General features: G+C 37.9%; 1 protein-coding gene across 3 annotated transcripts in view; it reads right to left on the bottom strand.

Moving 5' to 3' along the window:
* NDC80 (NDC80 kinetochore complex component) overlaps positions 1 to 17,022 on the bottom strand; it is a 54,438-nt gene that overhangs the window by 22,660 nt on the left and 14,756 nt on the right. For all 3 annotated transcript variants that reach the window (XM_028092365.2, XM_028092366.1, XM_028092364.1), the window contains 4 exons: positions 15,521 to 15,614; positions 14,190 to 14,296; positions 13,293 to 13,437; positions 9,715 to 9,920 (listed from right to left, as the gene is read on the bottom strand). In XM_028092365.2, the coding sequence (XP_027948166.1) occupies positions 9,715 to 9,920; positions 13,293 to 13,437; positions 14,190 to 14,296; positions 15,521 to 15,614 (552 nt within the window). The remainder of the gene's footprint in view (positions 1 to 9,714; positions 9,921 to 13,292; positions 13,438 to 14,189; positions 14,297 to 15,520; positions 15,615 to 17,022) is intronic.

The raw sequence follows: 17,022 nt of genomic DNA, 5'->3' as shown, positions 1-17,022 counted from the left end.
GACCACTTACTAGAAGGTAGGACGTGCGGAGAAGTGAATCCGAGGCGATATTCGGGAGGATAGACGGCGGGGGAGGGGGCCTCCGTCCGCCGCTTCTGGCAAGTGATAGAGCCGCGGAGCACAAAATCGGAACTTTTAGAAGTCGGTTCCGCTGAGGCACGTCACTCCAGTGGCTAAGCGGGAGGTGGAAACCTCGCGGTACAGTGTGGTCTCAGGAGCCTCGGGGTCACAGAAAGACCGGGGGTGCCTGAGTGCAGCAGAGCTCCCAAGTATTGGAGCCGGGAAGCCAGCTGCAGAGACGGAGCCGAGGCGCGGGCTTGCAGCTCGGGGTGGCCATAAACTGTGATCCCCGGCCCACTCGGGCCACTGCTCCTCCAGCAGGGACCCAACAAGCAGCAGAGCCGGAGAGACTCCCCTCCCTCCCGCAGGAGAAGCGGCACGGGAGCACACCGCAGGGATCTGCTGGATTTGGAGACTCCACACAGGGTCGGGTGCCAGAGATAGAAACGCTCGGTCACAGGCTGAGTGAGCGCGGAGTGCGGCCAGAGACCGGGGAGACGGGAGTGATTGACTGCTTTTCTCTGGGGGCGCACTGAGGAGCGGGGCCCCGAGTTCTCAGCTCCTCCGGGCAGAGAGTGGGAGGCCACCATTTTCACCCTGGTCCTCCAAAGCTGTGCCGAGAGCTTGCAGGGAACAAAAGCTCCTGAGAGCAAACCCAAGCAGCTTGCTTAGCCCGGACCAACAAGGGCAGGGCAATTCTGCCTCCGGCAAAGACATTTGGGAACCGGGGCAACAGGCCCCTCCCCCAGAAGATCAGCAAGAACAGCCAGCCAAGATCAAGTTTACCGATGAAGGAGAACGGCAGAACTCCAGCGCTAGGGAAATACTGCACATAGAATTCACGGCTTTTGTACCATGACTCTAATATTAGTTTTTCAAAATTAATTTTTTTAACTGGTTTTTTTTTGGATTTTTCCCTTTTTCAACCAACATCTTATCAATCCCTTTTTAAAAAAAATATTTTATTTTTCATTTTTAGAGTCATATTTTATCCCTTCATAGTAGTTACCCTTATTTTTGGCATATATATATAAGTTCTTCTCTCTTTAAAATTTTGATATACAGTTTCTTCTAACAGATCAAAATATACCCTAAATCACTAGTGTATGGCTTTGTTCTAGTCTCCTGCCTGATCACAGTCTCTCCCATTTTTTTTTCTTTTTTTTTTAAATCTTCTTTCTTCTTTCAAACAACTTCTTATCAATTCTGTTTATAAAACCTTTTATAAGTTTCATCTTTACAGTCATCTTCCATCCCTTCATTGTATCAACCCTTAGTTTGTACATATATAAGTCTTTCTTCTTTTAAAATTTTAGGAGGCACTTTCTTCTAACAGACGAGAATACACCCAAAATCTAGTGTGTGGCACTGATCTATGCACTAGCCTGATCATATTTGATCATATTCTGTTTTTTTTTTGTTTTGTTCTGTTTTTGTTTATCTTTTTCTTTTTCTTTTTTTTCCTCTTTCTTTTCTCTTTCTTTCCCTTTCTTTTCCCCTGGTTTCAGGTCTTTTCTGATTTGTATAGAGTATATTTCCTGGGGACGTTGTTAACCTGTTAGCATTTTGTTCTCTCATTTATCTGTTCTCCTCTGGACAAAATGACAAGACGAAAAAAATCACCTCAGCAAAAAGAACAAGAGGTAGTAACATCTGCCAGGGACCTACTCAATACTACATTAGTATGATGTTGGACCTAGAGTTCAGAATCATGACTTTAAAGATACTAGCTGGGCTTGAAAAAAGCATGGAAGTTATTAGAGAAACCCTTTCTGGAGAAATAAAAGAACTAAAATCTAACCAAGTCGAAATCAAAAAGGCTATTAATGAGGTGCAATCAAAAATGGGGGCACTAACTGCTAGGATAAATGAGGCAGAAGAGAGAATCAGTGAAATAGAAGATCAAATAATGGAAAATAAAGAGGCTGAGAAAAAGAGATAAACAACTACAGGATCACGAGGGCAGAATTTGAGAGATAAGTGATATGATAAGATGAAACAACATTAGAATAATTGGGATCGCAGAAGAAGAAGAAAGAGAGAGAGGGACAGAAGCAATATTGGAGCAAATTATAGCAGAGAACTTCCCTAATGTGAGGAAGGAAACAGGCATCAAAATCCAGGAGGCACAGAGAACCCCTCTCAAAATCAATAATAATAGGTCAACACCCCGACATCTAATAGTAAAACTTATGAGTCTCAGAGACAAAGAGAAAATCCTGAAAGCAGCTCGGGAGAAGAGATATGCAACCTACAATGGTAGAAATATTAGATTGGCAACAGACCTATCCACAGAGACCTGGCAGGCCAGAAAGGACTGGCATGATATCTTCAGAGCACTAAACGAGAAAAATATGCAGCCAAGAATACTATATCCAGCTAGGCTGTCATTGAAAATAGAAGGAGAGGTAAAAAGCTTCCAGGACAAACAAAAACTAAAGGAATTTGCAAACACAAAACCAGCCCTACAAGAAATATTGAAAGGGGTCCTCTAGCAAAGAGAGAGCCTAAAAGCAGCATAGATCAGAAAGGAACACAGACAATATACAGTAACAGTCACCTTACAGGCAATACAATGGCACTAAATTCCTATCTTTCAATAGTTACCCTGAATGTAAATGGGCTCAATGCCCCAATCAAAAGACACAGGCTATCAGATTGGATTAAAAAACAAGACCCATCCATATGCTGTCTGCAAGAGACTCATTTTAGACCCAAAGACACCCCCAGATTGAAAGTGAGGGGGTGGAAAACCATGTACCATGCTAATGGACACCAAAAGAAAGCTGGGGTGGCAATCCTTATATCAGACAAATTAGATTTTAAAACAAAGACTGTAATAAGAGATGAAGAAGGACACTACATCTTACTTAAAGGGTCTATCCAACAAGAAGATCTAACAATTGTAAATATCTATGCCCCTAACATGGGAGCAGCCACTTTTATAAGGCAATTAATAACAAAAGCAAAGAAACACATTGACAGCAATACAATCATAGTGGGGGACTTTAACAGCCCCCTGACTGAAATGGACAGATCATCTAAGCAAAAGATCAACAAGGAAATAAAGACTTTAAATGACACACTGGACCAAATGGACTTCACAGACATATTCAGAACATTCCATCCCAAAGCAACGGAATACACATTCTTCTCTAGTGCCCATGGAACATTTTCCAAAATTGATCACATCCTAGGTCCAAATCAGGTCTCAACCAATAACAAAAGATTGGGATTATTCCTTGCATATTTTCAGACCACAGTGCTTTGAAACTAGAACTCAGTCACAAGAGGAAAGTCGGAAAGAACTCAAACACATGGAAGCTAAAGAGCATCCTACTGAAGAATGAATGGGTCAACCAGGAAATTAAAGAAGAATTTAAAAAATTCATGGAAACCAATGAAAATGAAAACACAACTGTTCCAAATCTTTGGGATACAGCAAAGGCAGTCCTAAGAGGAAAGTATATAGCAATACAAGCCTTTCTCAAGAAACAAGAAAGGTCTCAAATACACAACCTAACCCTACACCTAAAGGAGCTAGAGAAAGAACAGCAAATAAAGCCTAAACCCAGCAGAAGAAGAGAAATAATAAAGATCAGAGCAGAAATCAATGAAATAGAAACCAAAAGAACGGTAGAACAGATCCACGAAAGTAGGAGCTGGTTCTTTGAAAGAATTAAGAAAATTGATAAACTGCTGGCCAGACTTATCAAAAAGAAAAAAGAAATGACCCAAATCAACAAAATCATGAATGAAAGAGGAGCGATCATAACTCACACCAAAGAAATACAAACAATTATAAGAACATATTATAAGCAACTCTATGCTAGCAAATTAGATAACCTGGAAGAAATGGGTGCATTCCTAGAGATGTATCAACTACCAAAACTGAACCAGGAAGAAATAGAAAACCTGAACAGACCTGTAACCACTAAGGAAATTGAAGCAGTCATCAAAAATCTCCCAACAAACAAAATCCCAGGGCCAGATGGCTTCCCAGGGGAATTCTATCAAACATTTAAAGAAGAATTAATATCTATTCTCCTGAAACTGTTCCAAAAAATAGAAATGGAAGGAAAACTTCCAAACTCCTTTTACGAGGCCACCATTACCTTGATCCCAAAACCAGACAAAGACCCCATCAAAAAGGAGAATTACAGACCAATATCCTTGATGAACATGGATGCAAAAATTCTCACCAAAATACTAGCCAATAGGATCCAACAGTACATTAAAAGGATTATTCACCATGATCAAGTGGGATTTATTCCTGGGCTGCAAGGTTGTTTGAACATCTGCAAATCAATCAACGTGATACAATACATTAACAAAAGAAAGAACAAGAGTCATATGATCCTCTCAATAGATGCAGAAAAAGCATTTGACATAGTACAGCATCCTTTCTTGATCAAAACTCTTCAGAGTATAGGGATAGAGGATACATACCTCAATATCATAAAAGCCATCTACGAAAAACCTACAGTGAGTATCATTCTCAATGGGGAAAAGCTGAGAGCTTTTCCCCTAAGGTCAGGAACGCGGCAGGGATGTCCACTCTCACCACTGCTATTCAACATAGTATTAGAAGTCCTAGCCACAGCAATCAGAGAACAAAAAGAAATCAAAGGCATCCAAATCGGCAAAGAAGAAGTCAAATTCTCACTCTATGCAGATGATATGATACTGTATGTGGAAAACCCAAAAGACTCCACCCCAAAACTGCTAGAACTCATACAGGAATTCAGTAAAGTAGCAGGCTATAAAATCAATGCACAGAAATCAGTGGCATTCCTATACACCAACAACAAGACAGAAGAGAGACAAATGAAGGAGTCGATCCCATTTACAATTGCACCCAAAATCATAAGATACCTAGGAATAAATTTAACCAAAGAGGCAAAGGATCTGTACTCAGAAAACTATAAAATACTCATGAAAGAAATTGAAGAAGACACAAAGAAATGGAAAAACGTTCCATGCTCATGGATTGGAAGAACAAACATTGTGAAGATGTGAATGCTACCTAGAGCAATCTACACATTCAATGCAATCCCCATCAAAATACCATCCCCTTTTTTCAAAAAAATGGAACAAATAATCCTAAAATTTGTATGGAACTAGAAGAGACCCCGAATAGCCAGAGGAATATTGAAAAAGAAAAGTAAAGCTGACGGCATCACAATTCCAGACTTCCAACTCTATTACAAAGCTGTCATCATCAAGACAGTATGGTACTGGCACAAAAACAGACACATAGATCAGTGGAACAGAATCGAGAGCCCAGAAATGGACCCTGAACTCTTTGGTCAACTCATCTTTGACAAAGCAGGAAAGAATGTCCAATGGAATAAAGACAGTCTCTTCAACAAATGGTGTTGGGAAAATTGGACAGCCACATGCAGAAGAATGAAACTGGACCATTTCCTTACACCACACACAAAAATAGACTCCAAATGGTTGAAAGACCTAAACGTGAGACAGTCCATCAAAATCCTAAAGGAGAACACAGGCAGCAACCTCTTCGACCTCAGCCGCAGCAACTTCTTCCTAGAAACATCGCCAAAGGCAAGGGAAGCAAGGGCAAAAATGAACTATTGGGATTTCATCAAGATAAAAGCTTATGCACAGCAAAAGAAACAGTCCACAAAACCAAAAGACAACCGACAGAATGGGAGAAAATATTTGCAAATGACATATCAGATAAAGAGCTAGTATCCACAATCTATAAAGAACTTATCAAACTCAACACCCAAAGAACAAATAATCCAGTCAAGAAATGGGCAGAAGACATGAACATTTTTCCAAAGAAGACATCCAAATGGCCAAGCATGAAAAAGTGCTCAACATCGCTCGGCATCAGGGAAATCCAAATCAAAACCTCAGTGAGATACCACCTCACACCAGTCAGAATGGCTAGAATTAACAAGTCAGGAAACGACAGATGTTGGCGGGGATGTGGAGAAAGGGGAACCCTCCTACACTGTTGGTGGGAATGCAAGCTGGTGCAACTACTCTGGAAAACAGTATGGAGGTTCCTCAAAAAGTTGAAAATAGAGCTACCATACGATCCAGCAATTGCACTACTGGGTATTTACCCCAAAGATACAAATGTAGGGATCCGAAGGGGTATGTGCACCCCGATGTTTATAGCAGCAATGTCCACAATAGCCAAACTGTGGAAAGAGCCAAGATGTCCATCAACAGATGAATGGATAAAGAAGATGTGGTAGATATACAGAATGGAATATTATGCAGCCATCAAAAGGAATGAGATCTTGCCATTTGCAACGACATGGATGGAACTGGAGGGTGTTATGCTGAGTGAAATAAGTCAATCAGAGAAAGACATGTATCATATGCCCTCGCTGATATGAGGAAGTTTTAACCTCAGGAAACAAACTGAGGTTTGCTGGAGTGGTGGGGGGTGGGAGGGACAGGGTGGTTGGGTGACAGACATTGGGGAGGGTATGTGCTATGGTGAGCGCTGTGAATTGTGCAAGACTGTTGAATCACAGATCATTACTTCTGAAACAAATAATGCAATATATGTTAAGAAAAAAAAAGAAGAAGATAGCAGGAGGGGAAGAATGAAGGGGAGTAAGTCGGAGGGGGACACGAACCATGAGAGACGATGGACTCTGAAAAACAGAGGTTTCTAGAGGGGAGGGGGTTGGGGGGATGGGTTAGCCTGGTGATGGGTATTAAAGAGGGCACGTTCTGCGTGGAGCACTGGGTGTTATGCACAAACAATGAATCATGGAACACTACATCAAAAACTAATGATGTATGGTGATTAACATAACAATAAAAAAATTAAAAAAAATAAAATACAGGTTTACCAAATTCTAAGTTCAAAGACTTTTGGGATCACCACTACAGTGTACTTCTTCTTCTTCTTTTTTTTTTTTAAAGGTTTTATGTATCTGACAGAGAGAGAGAGACACAGTGAGAGAGGGAACACAAGCAGGCGGAGTGGGAGAGGGAGAAGCAGGCTTCCCGCTGAGCAGGGAGCCCAATGTGGGGCTCAATCCCAGGACCCTGGGATCATGACCTGAGCCGAAGGGAGATGCTTAATGACTAAGCCACCCAGGTGCCCCTACAGTCTACTTCTTATAAATGTCTATCTTTCTCCTTAATACACAGGGACAGAGATTACCTAGAAGCTTAGAATGAGGGAGTAAAGATAGTCAAGGCAAAGCAAAAGTATGGTGAGACAGGGATTAAAAAAAGGAGCCAATGTTTGCTGCTCATGCTGAATTGTTCTTGCCACATGAAAAATTATATACGTAGGTGTGCAAAATACAGATTTTTAGAAATACAAAATAGTAAAAACCTGACTAAGAAACCATTTGTATCATGCCTATAATGCACTTTATAAGGTGACCAGGATGAAAAACCAATATTGTCCCTTTGGGCAAAAAGAGCTGCTTTGTTTGATCTACTTTTTTATTTTAACAATAGTGATAACTATTTATAAGAAATAATGTATTAAGGAAAGTGCTGAAAGTAATAGGATAAAAAACGCAATTATCTCTGGAGCAAAAGAGAGTCTAAATTTTTCTCAGTGAGGTACAAATTTTAGTACTATACCTACCAATAAACAAACATTGTAACTGAAAATACTAGGGTATTTTCAAAATAGGGTAGAAAACTTTAAAATTTAATTTTGAAACTCCATTTTTTCCATTAAAAAAAGAGAGAGAGAGAGAGGGCCCTTTGAAAGACACGTTTTATTACCTTTTCTTAGAAGAGTCTTAACTCACATAACTTTTCTTAGGAATGCAATAGTGTATATAGCAGAAAAAAATCACTTTGGAACGATTTGATAGAAAAATATTTGGTCCCTAGACAACCTGTTAACTTCTTGTTGTTTTAGAATACACTGGTGTCACGTTCATGATTATGCTAAATCACTAAGAAAAAGTTCTTGTCTGCTGCGAGCTACGTTAAAAGGTCAGAGTAAAGAGTGCACAGCCAGCCAGGCAGAAGGAGAGAACATTCGTAAGGGACTGCCAACAAAAGTAAGGATAAGCTTTATCTAGAAATTCATATGGCCAATATGCCCACTTTCTCAGTCTTATCCACGAGGATAATGTGCTACCTATAAAACTGAAATGAAGTCAAATACTTCGATTCTGGTGAAGGTCACTAGTGACTGCTGTTACCAAATCTGGCAGAAACTTTTAAATCCCATCACTGCATTTGATACTGCTCACCCCTTCCTGACTTCCTTTTTCAGCTTCTGTCCTCTTGACCTCTCTGGCTAGTCCTCAGTTTCTTTTAGGCCTCTCTTAAGGGACCTTTGTCCACTTTAAGATGCTGGTGCTCCCTTCCTCTTATGCATTTTTCCTTGGTGAATTCATCTACTCTGGTGGTTTCAATCACAGTACATTCTGATTTTTACTTAGTCTACAATGCAAACCCTCATATTTTATGCAGAGGTTCAGACTCACAGAACAATAGCCTATTAGAATGCCCCATGGACATAACAGGTTCAGCATACCATCTCTATTCCTGACTGGCCACTTCTCTTCTATTTTGGAGTGAGCGGTACTATTGCTTGCCCCATTGCCCAAACCAGACACTGTGAATGCACCCTTTTTCTTTCAACAAGTCTTATTCCCTCTATTTCCTAAGTAGTCAGAGGTCACCCACTACTTTGAATCTCCACTAGCATTATCTAAATTCAGCTCATAACTTCTCACCACATTACTGCCACAGATCCTTATCTGTTTTGCTCCCTTCCAATCCATTTTTCACATGTCCAAAAATGTGATCTTTCTGAAATGTAGTATCTGTTTAAAAATCTTAAGGGTTTCTTGGAGCTTTCAGAATAAAGCCCAAACTTTTAAATATGAAAAGAATCTTTATTGTCTGGTCTGTGCTTTTTCTCTTGAGTCTTCTCTTTTGCTGTGCCCCTATCCCTTGCTATTAAGCTCCCAGCCATATGAAAAGATTCTGATGCCAGAGTATAACACGCAATTTTCTCTTTGAGCTTTCCCATATACTTGTTTGCTGACTCCCCTACCCTTGCCAAGATAACTCTTACTTACACTTCCCAATTCAGTTCAGGTATTATCTCTTCAAGGAAACCTTTCTAAAAATCACCTCATACATCTTCCCACACCACAGACACTACATATGGGTTAGGAATACTATGTGCTTCCAAAATACCCTGTGCAAACATCTCTTAGAGGTCTGATCTCATGGTCTCATATCAACTAGATTGGAAGTTTCTTGAGGGGAGAGTCTATCTTTTTATCTTTATTCTTCTAAGCTCAGTATGGGAAGTGGCACACAGCGGATCTTAAACAAATGTTTGAATAGTGACTAGGTAAATGAAGACTTGACTCATATCCTCTTCTAGAATAAAAGGCATGTGATTTATGAACATTATTTTCACGTACTTAGAGACATTTTTGCTTATTTCTTGGTTCATTGCTAAAAAGTACAGGCTACCTTAAATATGACTGAGAGAAATTGGGGTGTTACTGAATTGACAAAAAGGGATGAGTGTGTTTAGTAAAATGTCAATGTTAAAAAGTTTTAACTCTTTAGCCAATTTATTCTACCCATTCAGTTTTTCTTAACAGGGATAGACCTTTACAAATGTCAGCTCTAAGTTGCCACTCTGGAAATGGTATGACATACCGCCTCTTTGCCTCTGGCATATTTTAGCTCTTCATTCCACAACTGCTGTTGTTCAGCCTCCAGGTCCTTGGTTAGTTTATTAATGGTCTGCTGCAGTTCATTTCTTTCATGATTTATTCTCTCGATGTCTGCAACTGAGTACTTCTGGTTATCGACAATATTCTGTAGGCGAGTATTCTCCTGTTTCATTGTTTCATATTCTAGTTCTGCATTAAAGAAAACAAATTTGTTAAATTCTTTCAATTCCTACAAAGAAATTGAGGCTATTATTTATTTAAAACATGGTTGAACCAGATTTTAATTTTTTTAACTCAGTCTCTACACCCAGTGTAGAGCTCAAACTCACAGTCCCAAGCTCAAGAGTCGTACACTCTACCAACTGAGCCAGTCAGGTGCTCCGATGCCATTATTTAAGAGACTTGATTAATAGGTCTAAATTTCCAAGTTATTTACATGTATATTTTTCTCTTCACTTTTTGGGGGTGATTCTATTTGATCCCACTTTGGTAATAACATTCCTGAAAGATGATACAATTAAAGTTTTATGTTAGAAACTTACTTCCCTATTGGCTTTTATGATTTTCAGAAAGTGCTACATGAAAAAAATATGGCTTTACATATAATGATTAGGATTAAGAATTATTACATGTAAGAGGGATAGTCTGCCAATGATCAGTTCAAATGCTTTTAATACTCCAGCATGATTCTCTGCAATAAGTCAGAAAACCCACAAGTTTTTCACAAATATAAAAATATTTATGTTCAAATACATCACTTTATTATTTCACTGACATTTTCAGTAGTTTGATCAAATATTAAATCACTACAGTCGTTAAGTTCTTGCTCTATTTACCAAAATTTGTTTTTTTTTTTTAAAGATTTATTTATTTGAGAGAGAGAGAGTGCGCGAGCACATGTGCGTATAGGTGGGGGGGCAGAGGAAGAGAGAGAATCTTAAGCAGATTCCACACTGAGTGCAGAGCCTGATGTGGGGCTTGATCTTGATCCCAGGACCCCAAAATTATGACCTGAGCTGAAACCAAGAGTCATACGCTTAACTGGCTGTACCACCCAGGCACCCCTCTATTTACCACAATTTGTAAGCAAGAATGACTATATTATTTTACTAAGACAAAATGGTACTTACAAACAGCAAATGATTATACAAAGGGCAAGAAAAGTTATCAAACTTAAAATATTTGGGGTTATACAGGATGGTATTTTCCAACCTGTTGTTATTCGTAGCTTATAAAGAATAGGATAGTACTTTTAAGCAGGCTGGGGTAGATGGATGAGAATATGCATGACCAAAGGGGCCAAGACAATCATTCCATGGGCTGACAGGATCAAGATCTTGGCTTTGTTATAACTCATTTGTAGCACTGTACTTGGAAAGTTCCACACTTGAGCTCAAAATAAAAACAGCTGAAGTAAAACATTTATCACAGGAATCTGCACAAAAAATCCACAATGTACATTATTCTCTCTCTTTCTTCCTTCCTTCCTTTCCTGTCTGTCTCCAGACAGTTTTAATAGGTCTCTTTGGGGCGCCTGGGTGGCTCAGATGGTTAAGCGTCTGCCTTCAGCTCAGGTCATGATTCTAGAGTCTTGGGATCGGGTCCCGCATTGGGCTCCCTGCTCCTTGGGAGCCTGCTTCTCCCTCTGCCTCTCTCTCTCTCTCTCTCTGTCTCTCATGAATAAATAAATAAAATCTTAAAAAAAAAATAGGTCTCTTTGATTCTTGGCCATGAGTGACTTTAAATAATCATGAAAGTTAAAATATTCAGAACAGAAACATCTTAGGCTAAGTTATCAAATTATTATCACAAACTAAATCAATCTGGGATGGCAAATGATCGCTAAAATATATCTCTCACCTCTTTAGCTTGCAATTACTGGGAAAAAAAATCTCATAAGAAAAGTAGGAAGTACGAAAATTCTCTTGATAAATACCAATGAGGAAGATAGAATATTATAAAGTATTAATTGCATTACAAATATTGCCATAATAAAATATTAGTCTATGGTTTCTTGTCATCATGGAGAACAAACATTAGGGGCCAAGTGTAAATTATTTAAAGGCTTGGTTTAGAGAAAATCTAGTATATGTAATCAGAGTTATTTGGAAAAAATAACCTGATTTAACCAAATACTCCATGTAATTATCTTTGACTTGACGGATGGTTAATATTACTAATACTAAGCATTAAATCAAATATCCTAGGGACTATCTACACAAATTCTATGTGGGACAGACATAGCCTGTAAAATCCTACAAGAATAAAACTGAAGCAGACAAACACCTAGAAAAATAGTACAGTAGGTCCATAGAGTTATTCAATTTGCCATCCAATGGCTCTGTGATGTATGAATACTTTGCTTTCCTTCTGGCAGTACAGAAACATCAATCCATGTGTTACAGTATTTTCAATTTTATGATTATGATATGTGCTTATGAAAAACAAAGTTAGAACACACAGGATATAAATGTTTTCTTTAATTGGGCTTTTGCTTCCAAAGAATTGTAGTATTTCCATCTTACTTTTTTTTTTAAAGATTTTATTTATTTATTTGACAGAGAGAGAGACAGCGAGAGAGGGAACACAGCAAGGGGAGAGGGAGAGGGAGAAGCAGGCTTCCCGCTGAGCAGGGAGCCCGATGTGGGGCTTGATCCCAGGACCCTGGGACCATGACCTGAGCTGAAGGCAGACGCTTAATGACTGAGCCACCCAGGCGCCCCTCCATCTTACTTTTCAAACAGCTTAAGCTGCCAAGTGGCTTAGAAGGTAGTGAGGGAGAACAAGACAATTGTAGCAGACTGAAGCCAGCAGAGATTTAAGAATCTGGCTTATTAATTATAAGGTGGAATAGAATATATATTTATATTAGGCAGCATATGTTTTTAGGTTAGGTCCCTCTTAGTTTTAAAAAATCAGACACCTGAAAACATGTTAGAAGGTGTAGTAGAGGTTGAATAATGGTCACCCAAACACATGAAATTCTAATCCCTGGAATTTGTAAACATTTCCTTAATTAGAAAAGGGGTTTTTGCAGATATGATTACATTAAATATTTTGAGATGAGATTGCCCTGGATTATCCAGTGGGTCCTAAATGCCATCATAAATGTCCTTAAAAGACAGAGGCTATGAGAAATGGACACAAACAGAAGAGGAGACACACATACAGAGGCAAGGCAATGTGAAGATGAAGGTAGAAATTGGAGTGACATGGCCAAAAGCTCAGGAATACCATCAGATAAGAGAAGCTGGAAGAGACAAGGAATGAATTCTCCCCTAGAGTCCTTGGAGGAAGCTTGGCCATAATAAATTTGGACTTCTGGCCTTTAGAACAAATTTCTTTTGTTCTAACCTACCAAATTTGTGGTATTTTTTTTTTTATAGCAGCCTCAGAAAACTAATACATGTAGAAGGCATTGAAAACTTGGTGGCCTGCTATAGCCATTCACCATTAAAGGAAAAACAATATGGATGACAAAGCTGTCTCTGTATGTGATTAAAACCCAGGCAGGTCCCCATTCCAGTATGAATGTCCTCTTTTAGCATTGGTTGTGCTTACCTACTCTAGAAATTTCTTCATCAAGTCCATTCAATTTCTGGTCAAGAATGGCTGAATGAGATTCCAAATTGCTCATGTATGCCTGATATTTTTGAACATCTGCTTGTAAGGAAGTTTTCAATTTTCTCAATGACTCTAGACGATTCTTTAAAAGAAAAGAAACCATATTATTCTAATTGATAACCATTCCTTTACTTGAAAATAACAAAATATTATTTAAATTCATCTTAGAAAAAGGTGTATTAGCGTTTCCTATCCCTTTAAGAGGAAGCCAAAGAACTAAAAGGGAACTTTGCTGTTATTACCTAATTAAGAAGATGTGCTTTTCAGGAAGTCAGTTTGGGATACAAAAAGTCAAGGGCCAGAATTAAAAAGCACAAACATTTAAAATCTGATATTTTACAGAACAGTCTGGGCACTTCAGTATTATAATACCCAAAATAAAATTAGGTATCTGGATATTATCATTTAGCTTTTAGAAAGCCCTTAGAATACAGTATATTACATAAACCCACTTATCACCATTCCCTTTTCACTAATTACATAACTCAGGGCTTCTTGTAAATTGTGCTCCCTAGAGGCATATAACATGAGGATCCTGTTCAAAAGATCTTTTTGGTCTTATGTAAATAGGTAAGACTCTTTCATCATATTCTGAACACCATTAGTTCAAGACTGATAGATCACAAGGGAAAACAAAGCTCTAGAGATACCAAACATGTTTTCATGGGGAGTTCTGTCCTATGTAAAAAAATTAATTTTTAAGAAGCTTATTTTGTTATTTTATTTATTTATTTATTTTTTAATAAAGAAACAGCTGGTATTCTCTAAGGAGATCCAAGAGTCCAAAAGAGCTAAGTATATAAGCCTATTGATGAAATAAACATGTTTACTAACCGGTTCTTTTTCTCTTTCTTGTTCCAATCTTGCAATCTGTTCATTCAATGCTTTGTTTTTTGCTGCTAATGATTCCAGCTTGGAAGCATCAACATTAAATAAATCCTCTGGAGAGAAAACCCCAAAACTTAGTAAGATCTCAATTCTGCCTAGAAACATTTTTCCCCAGTTCTTCACCATTGCTCTTTCCCTTACTTCCTTCTTGGTCTCTGTTCAAAATGCTACCAGTTAAGGATAGCCTACCCTCTAGAATAGCAAACCTTTCCCTTCACTACACTTTCTACCCTCTTACTTGCTTTATTTTTCTTCATAGCACTTATCAACCTTTGACTTATAGTGGTTTATTTGATTATTATTTGTAGTAGAGGTAACCTCACAGGGCAGGGATTTTCTATTTCTTATTCATTACTGTATCCTCAGTGCCTAAATAGTGGCTTGCCCACTGTAGGTATACAATAAGTATTGTGTGAGTAAATGAATTCACTAAATGCTTTTTATATTAGATCACTATGAATTTTCCTCTTTCAAAATGAAACATCATTTACCTTGCTCCTTTTCTTATGTCGACAAGCTGAAATTGTCCTATTATTTCAGGAAGATATGTCCAATGGGAACATAGGAGAAATGTTTTTACCTTTTGTGGCAATACTGGCAAGGTGATATTCTCCTGTTTTGATTGATTTCATTGGAGAAATAGTTTTACACATCTTAAATTTATCTGTTTTACCCACCCTTCTACCATTTTACATATAAGACTATTTCAGTAAAAGAAAAAAACAATTAAATTAATTCCTCTGGAACATTTTAGAGTTAGCTAGTAAATACTGAATGTCCCTAGGTTATAATAGAGTGGAACCATAAACAATTTCTTTCTTTGGAAATATAATGGTCCATTAACTAAATGCCTACCACACATTTTGAAAGGACCTTAAGTGTTTTGATTAATTGGTACTTCAATTTCTCAAACAGTAAAACAAGAATATCATAGGAATAACATTTGCTGATTATCTTCTGTGATCCTGGTAGTGTGTTTGATACTTTATGTACATGGCCACCTAATCTTGCAAAACTTTGTTAGACAGGTTAAGTAATTTGTTAAGGTCACGTAGCCAGGAAGAGGTTTTGCCTCAGGTCTGACTCCAAAACTGGTATTCTTTCTGCTTAACTATCACTTCTCTTCACCAAAGAAACAATGAAGACAAAAATTAGTAGGCATCCAAACACATTTAGAGTAGCTCATATAAACACTGGGTGTGGTAAAATGAGCTACAACTCCATGAACAGAGTTTGATACATGACTAAGCAAGCACACTAGGAATGAGAACACTTACTCAGCTTTGACTGCAACTCTGCATTCATCTCTTCAAAACTGTCAGCACCAGTCATGAAACTTTCATAGCATTTTATGGTGTAGTCCAAAAACAACTGATTGGGTTAAGCACATTTAAAAAAAAAAAAAGCTATTATTCTCTATTTAGTTTGTTTCATTTTTCTAAGTGAAAATTTAAATTTGAGGGCGCCTGGTGGCTCAGTTGGTTAAGCAACTGCCTTCGGCTCAGGTCATGATCCTGGAGTCCCAGAATCGAGTCCCACATCAGGCTCCCTGCTCAGTAGGGAGTCTGCTTCTCCCCCTGACCCTCTCCCCTCTCATGCTCTCTATCTCATTCTCTCTCTCAAATAAATAAATAAAAAAAAATCTTTATAAAAAAAAGAAAATTTAAATTTGAATTAAAAAAAGAAAAGTCAGAAATACTAAGTAGTTATAAGAACTCCTATAAATGAGACACAAACCTAGGATATATCATTAATTATGCTGCACAGACTTAGTCTGCTACTTCTAATGTGAATGAAGATAATAAAGAACAGTTAAATTTGGATAAAGGTTATAATTAGTAAACAGTAAGGAAACCATACCTTCAGAATTTTGAGGTCAAACAAGGAAGCTTATTAATAAATATAATTCAACATAAAATGCACATTCATCTTTATGCAATCAACCTTATGAAAAACTTAAATGAACTGATGATGACCTAAGTCCAATTAAACTAAGTCTCGCTGTGAAAATCAGAATAAAGGCTATAGTTACACTGTAACTTCAGTCTAAAAAAATGGCATGGTTAGTAGAGATCTAAATAGCAGAATATTAGCATTGTTAATATTTATCCAAGAGAAAGTAACACTATATTCTGCAGTTATGAGGTGTTTCGGTCACTGAAGAAGCATGCTTTGTCAGGAGATGAGGATGGCTGATAAATAAATATCCCTCAAGACAAACCAATTCCCTTTGTGCTGATTCTCCGCCAACTAACCAACCTTTGTATTACTTGGTTGATATGGAAAGGTTACCCTGAATGGTCAGTATGAGTATTCCTGTAACTGAAAAGGTATACCACTGATGATAAAATAATACATTTTCATTCTATTTCAGATCAATCTCTTGTGAATTTGGTGACAGTGAATCAGTTTAAGCTTCGTCAATTTTGATTTTCCAGATTAAAAAACAAATTAAATTTCTGCAGTCAAATGCTCTGCTACTAACAAACTGAGTTTCTGGATCCACAAAGGTGAGGCTCAGAATTTGGTGAATTTGGGTACTTTGATAACCTTCTTTAATTTAAAATATTTTTTTACAATATTTTATACAGAGCAGCACTTTATAATTTCCAAAGTGCTGCTCTGTGTATTATCATTTGAAATAATAGCTAAAATAGCAAGAATAACTTTTACTGGTTTAACCTTTAGGATAAACGTCAAAAAATTTAATATTTAACAAGTGTTGTATTTGGCTGCAAAATGAGGTACAGATAAATTTAGTCCAGTGCACATATTGCAA

This window comes from Eumetopias jubatus, unplaced genomic scaffold (genome assembly GCF_037043125.1).
Source record: "Eumetopias jubatus isolate StellerSeaLion01/CBP00866 unplaced genomic scaffold, mEumJub1_p1.0 scaffold_16, whole genome shotgun sequence".
NCBI classification, from domain to species: domain Eukaryota; kingdom Metazoa; phylum Chordata; class Mammalia; order Carnivora; family Otariidae; genus Eumetopias; species Eumetopias jubatus.
Note: the sequence above shows the minus strand (reverse complement) of the source record. Positions and strands in the feature narration are given on the sequence as shown.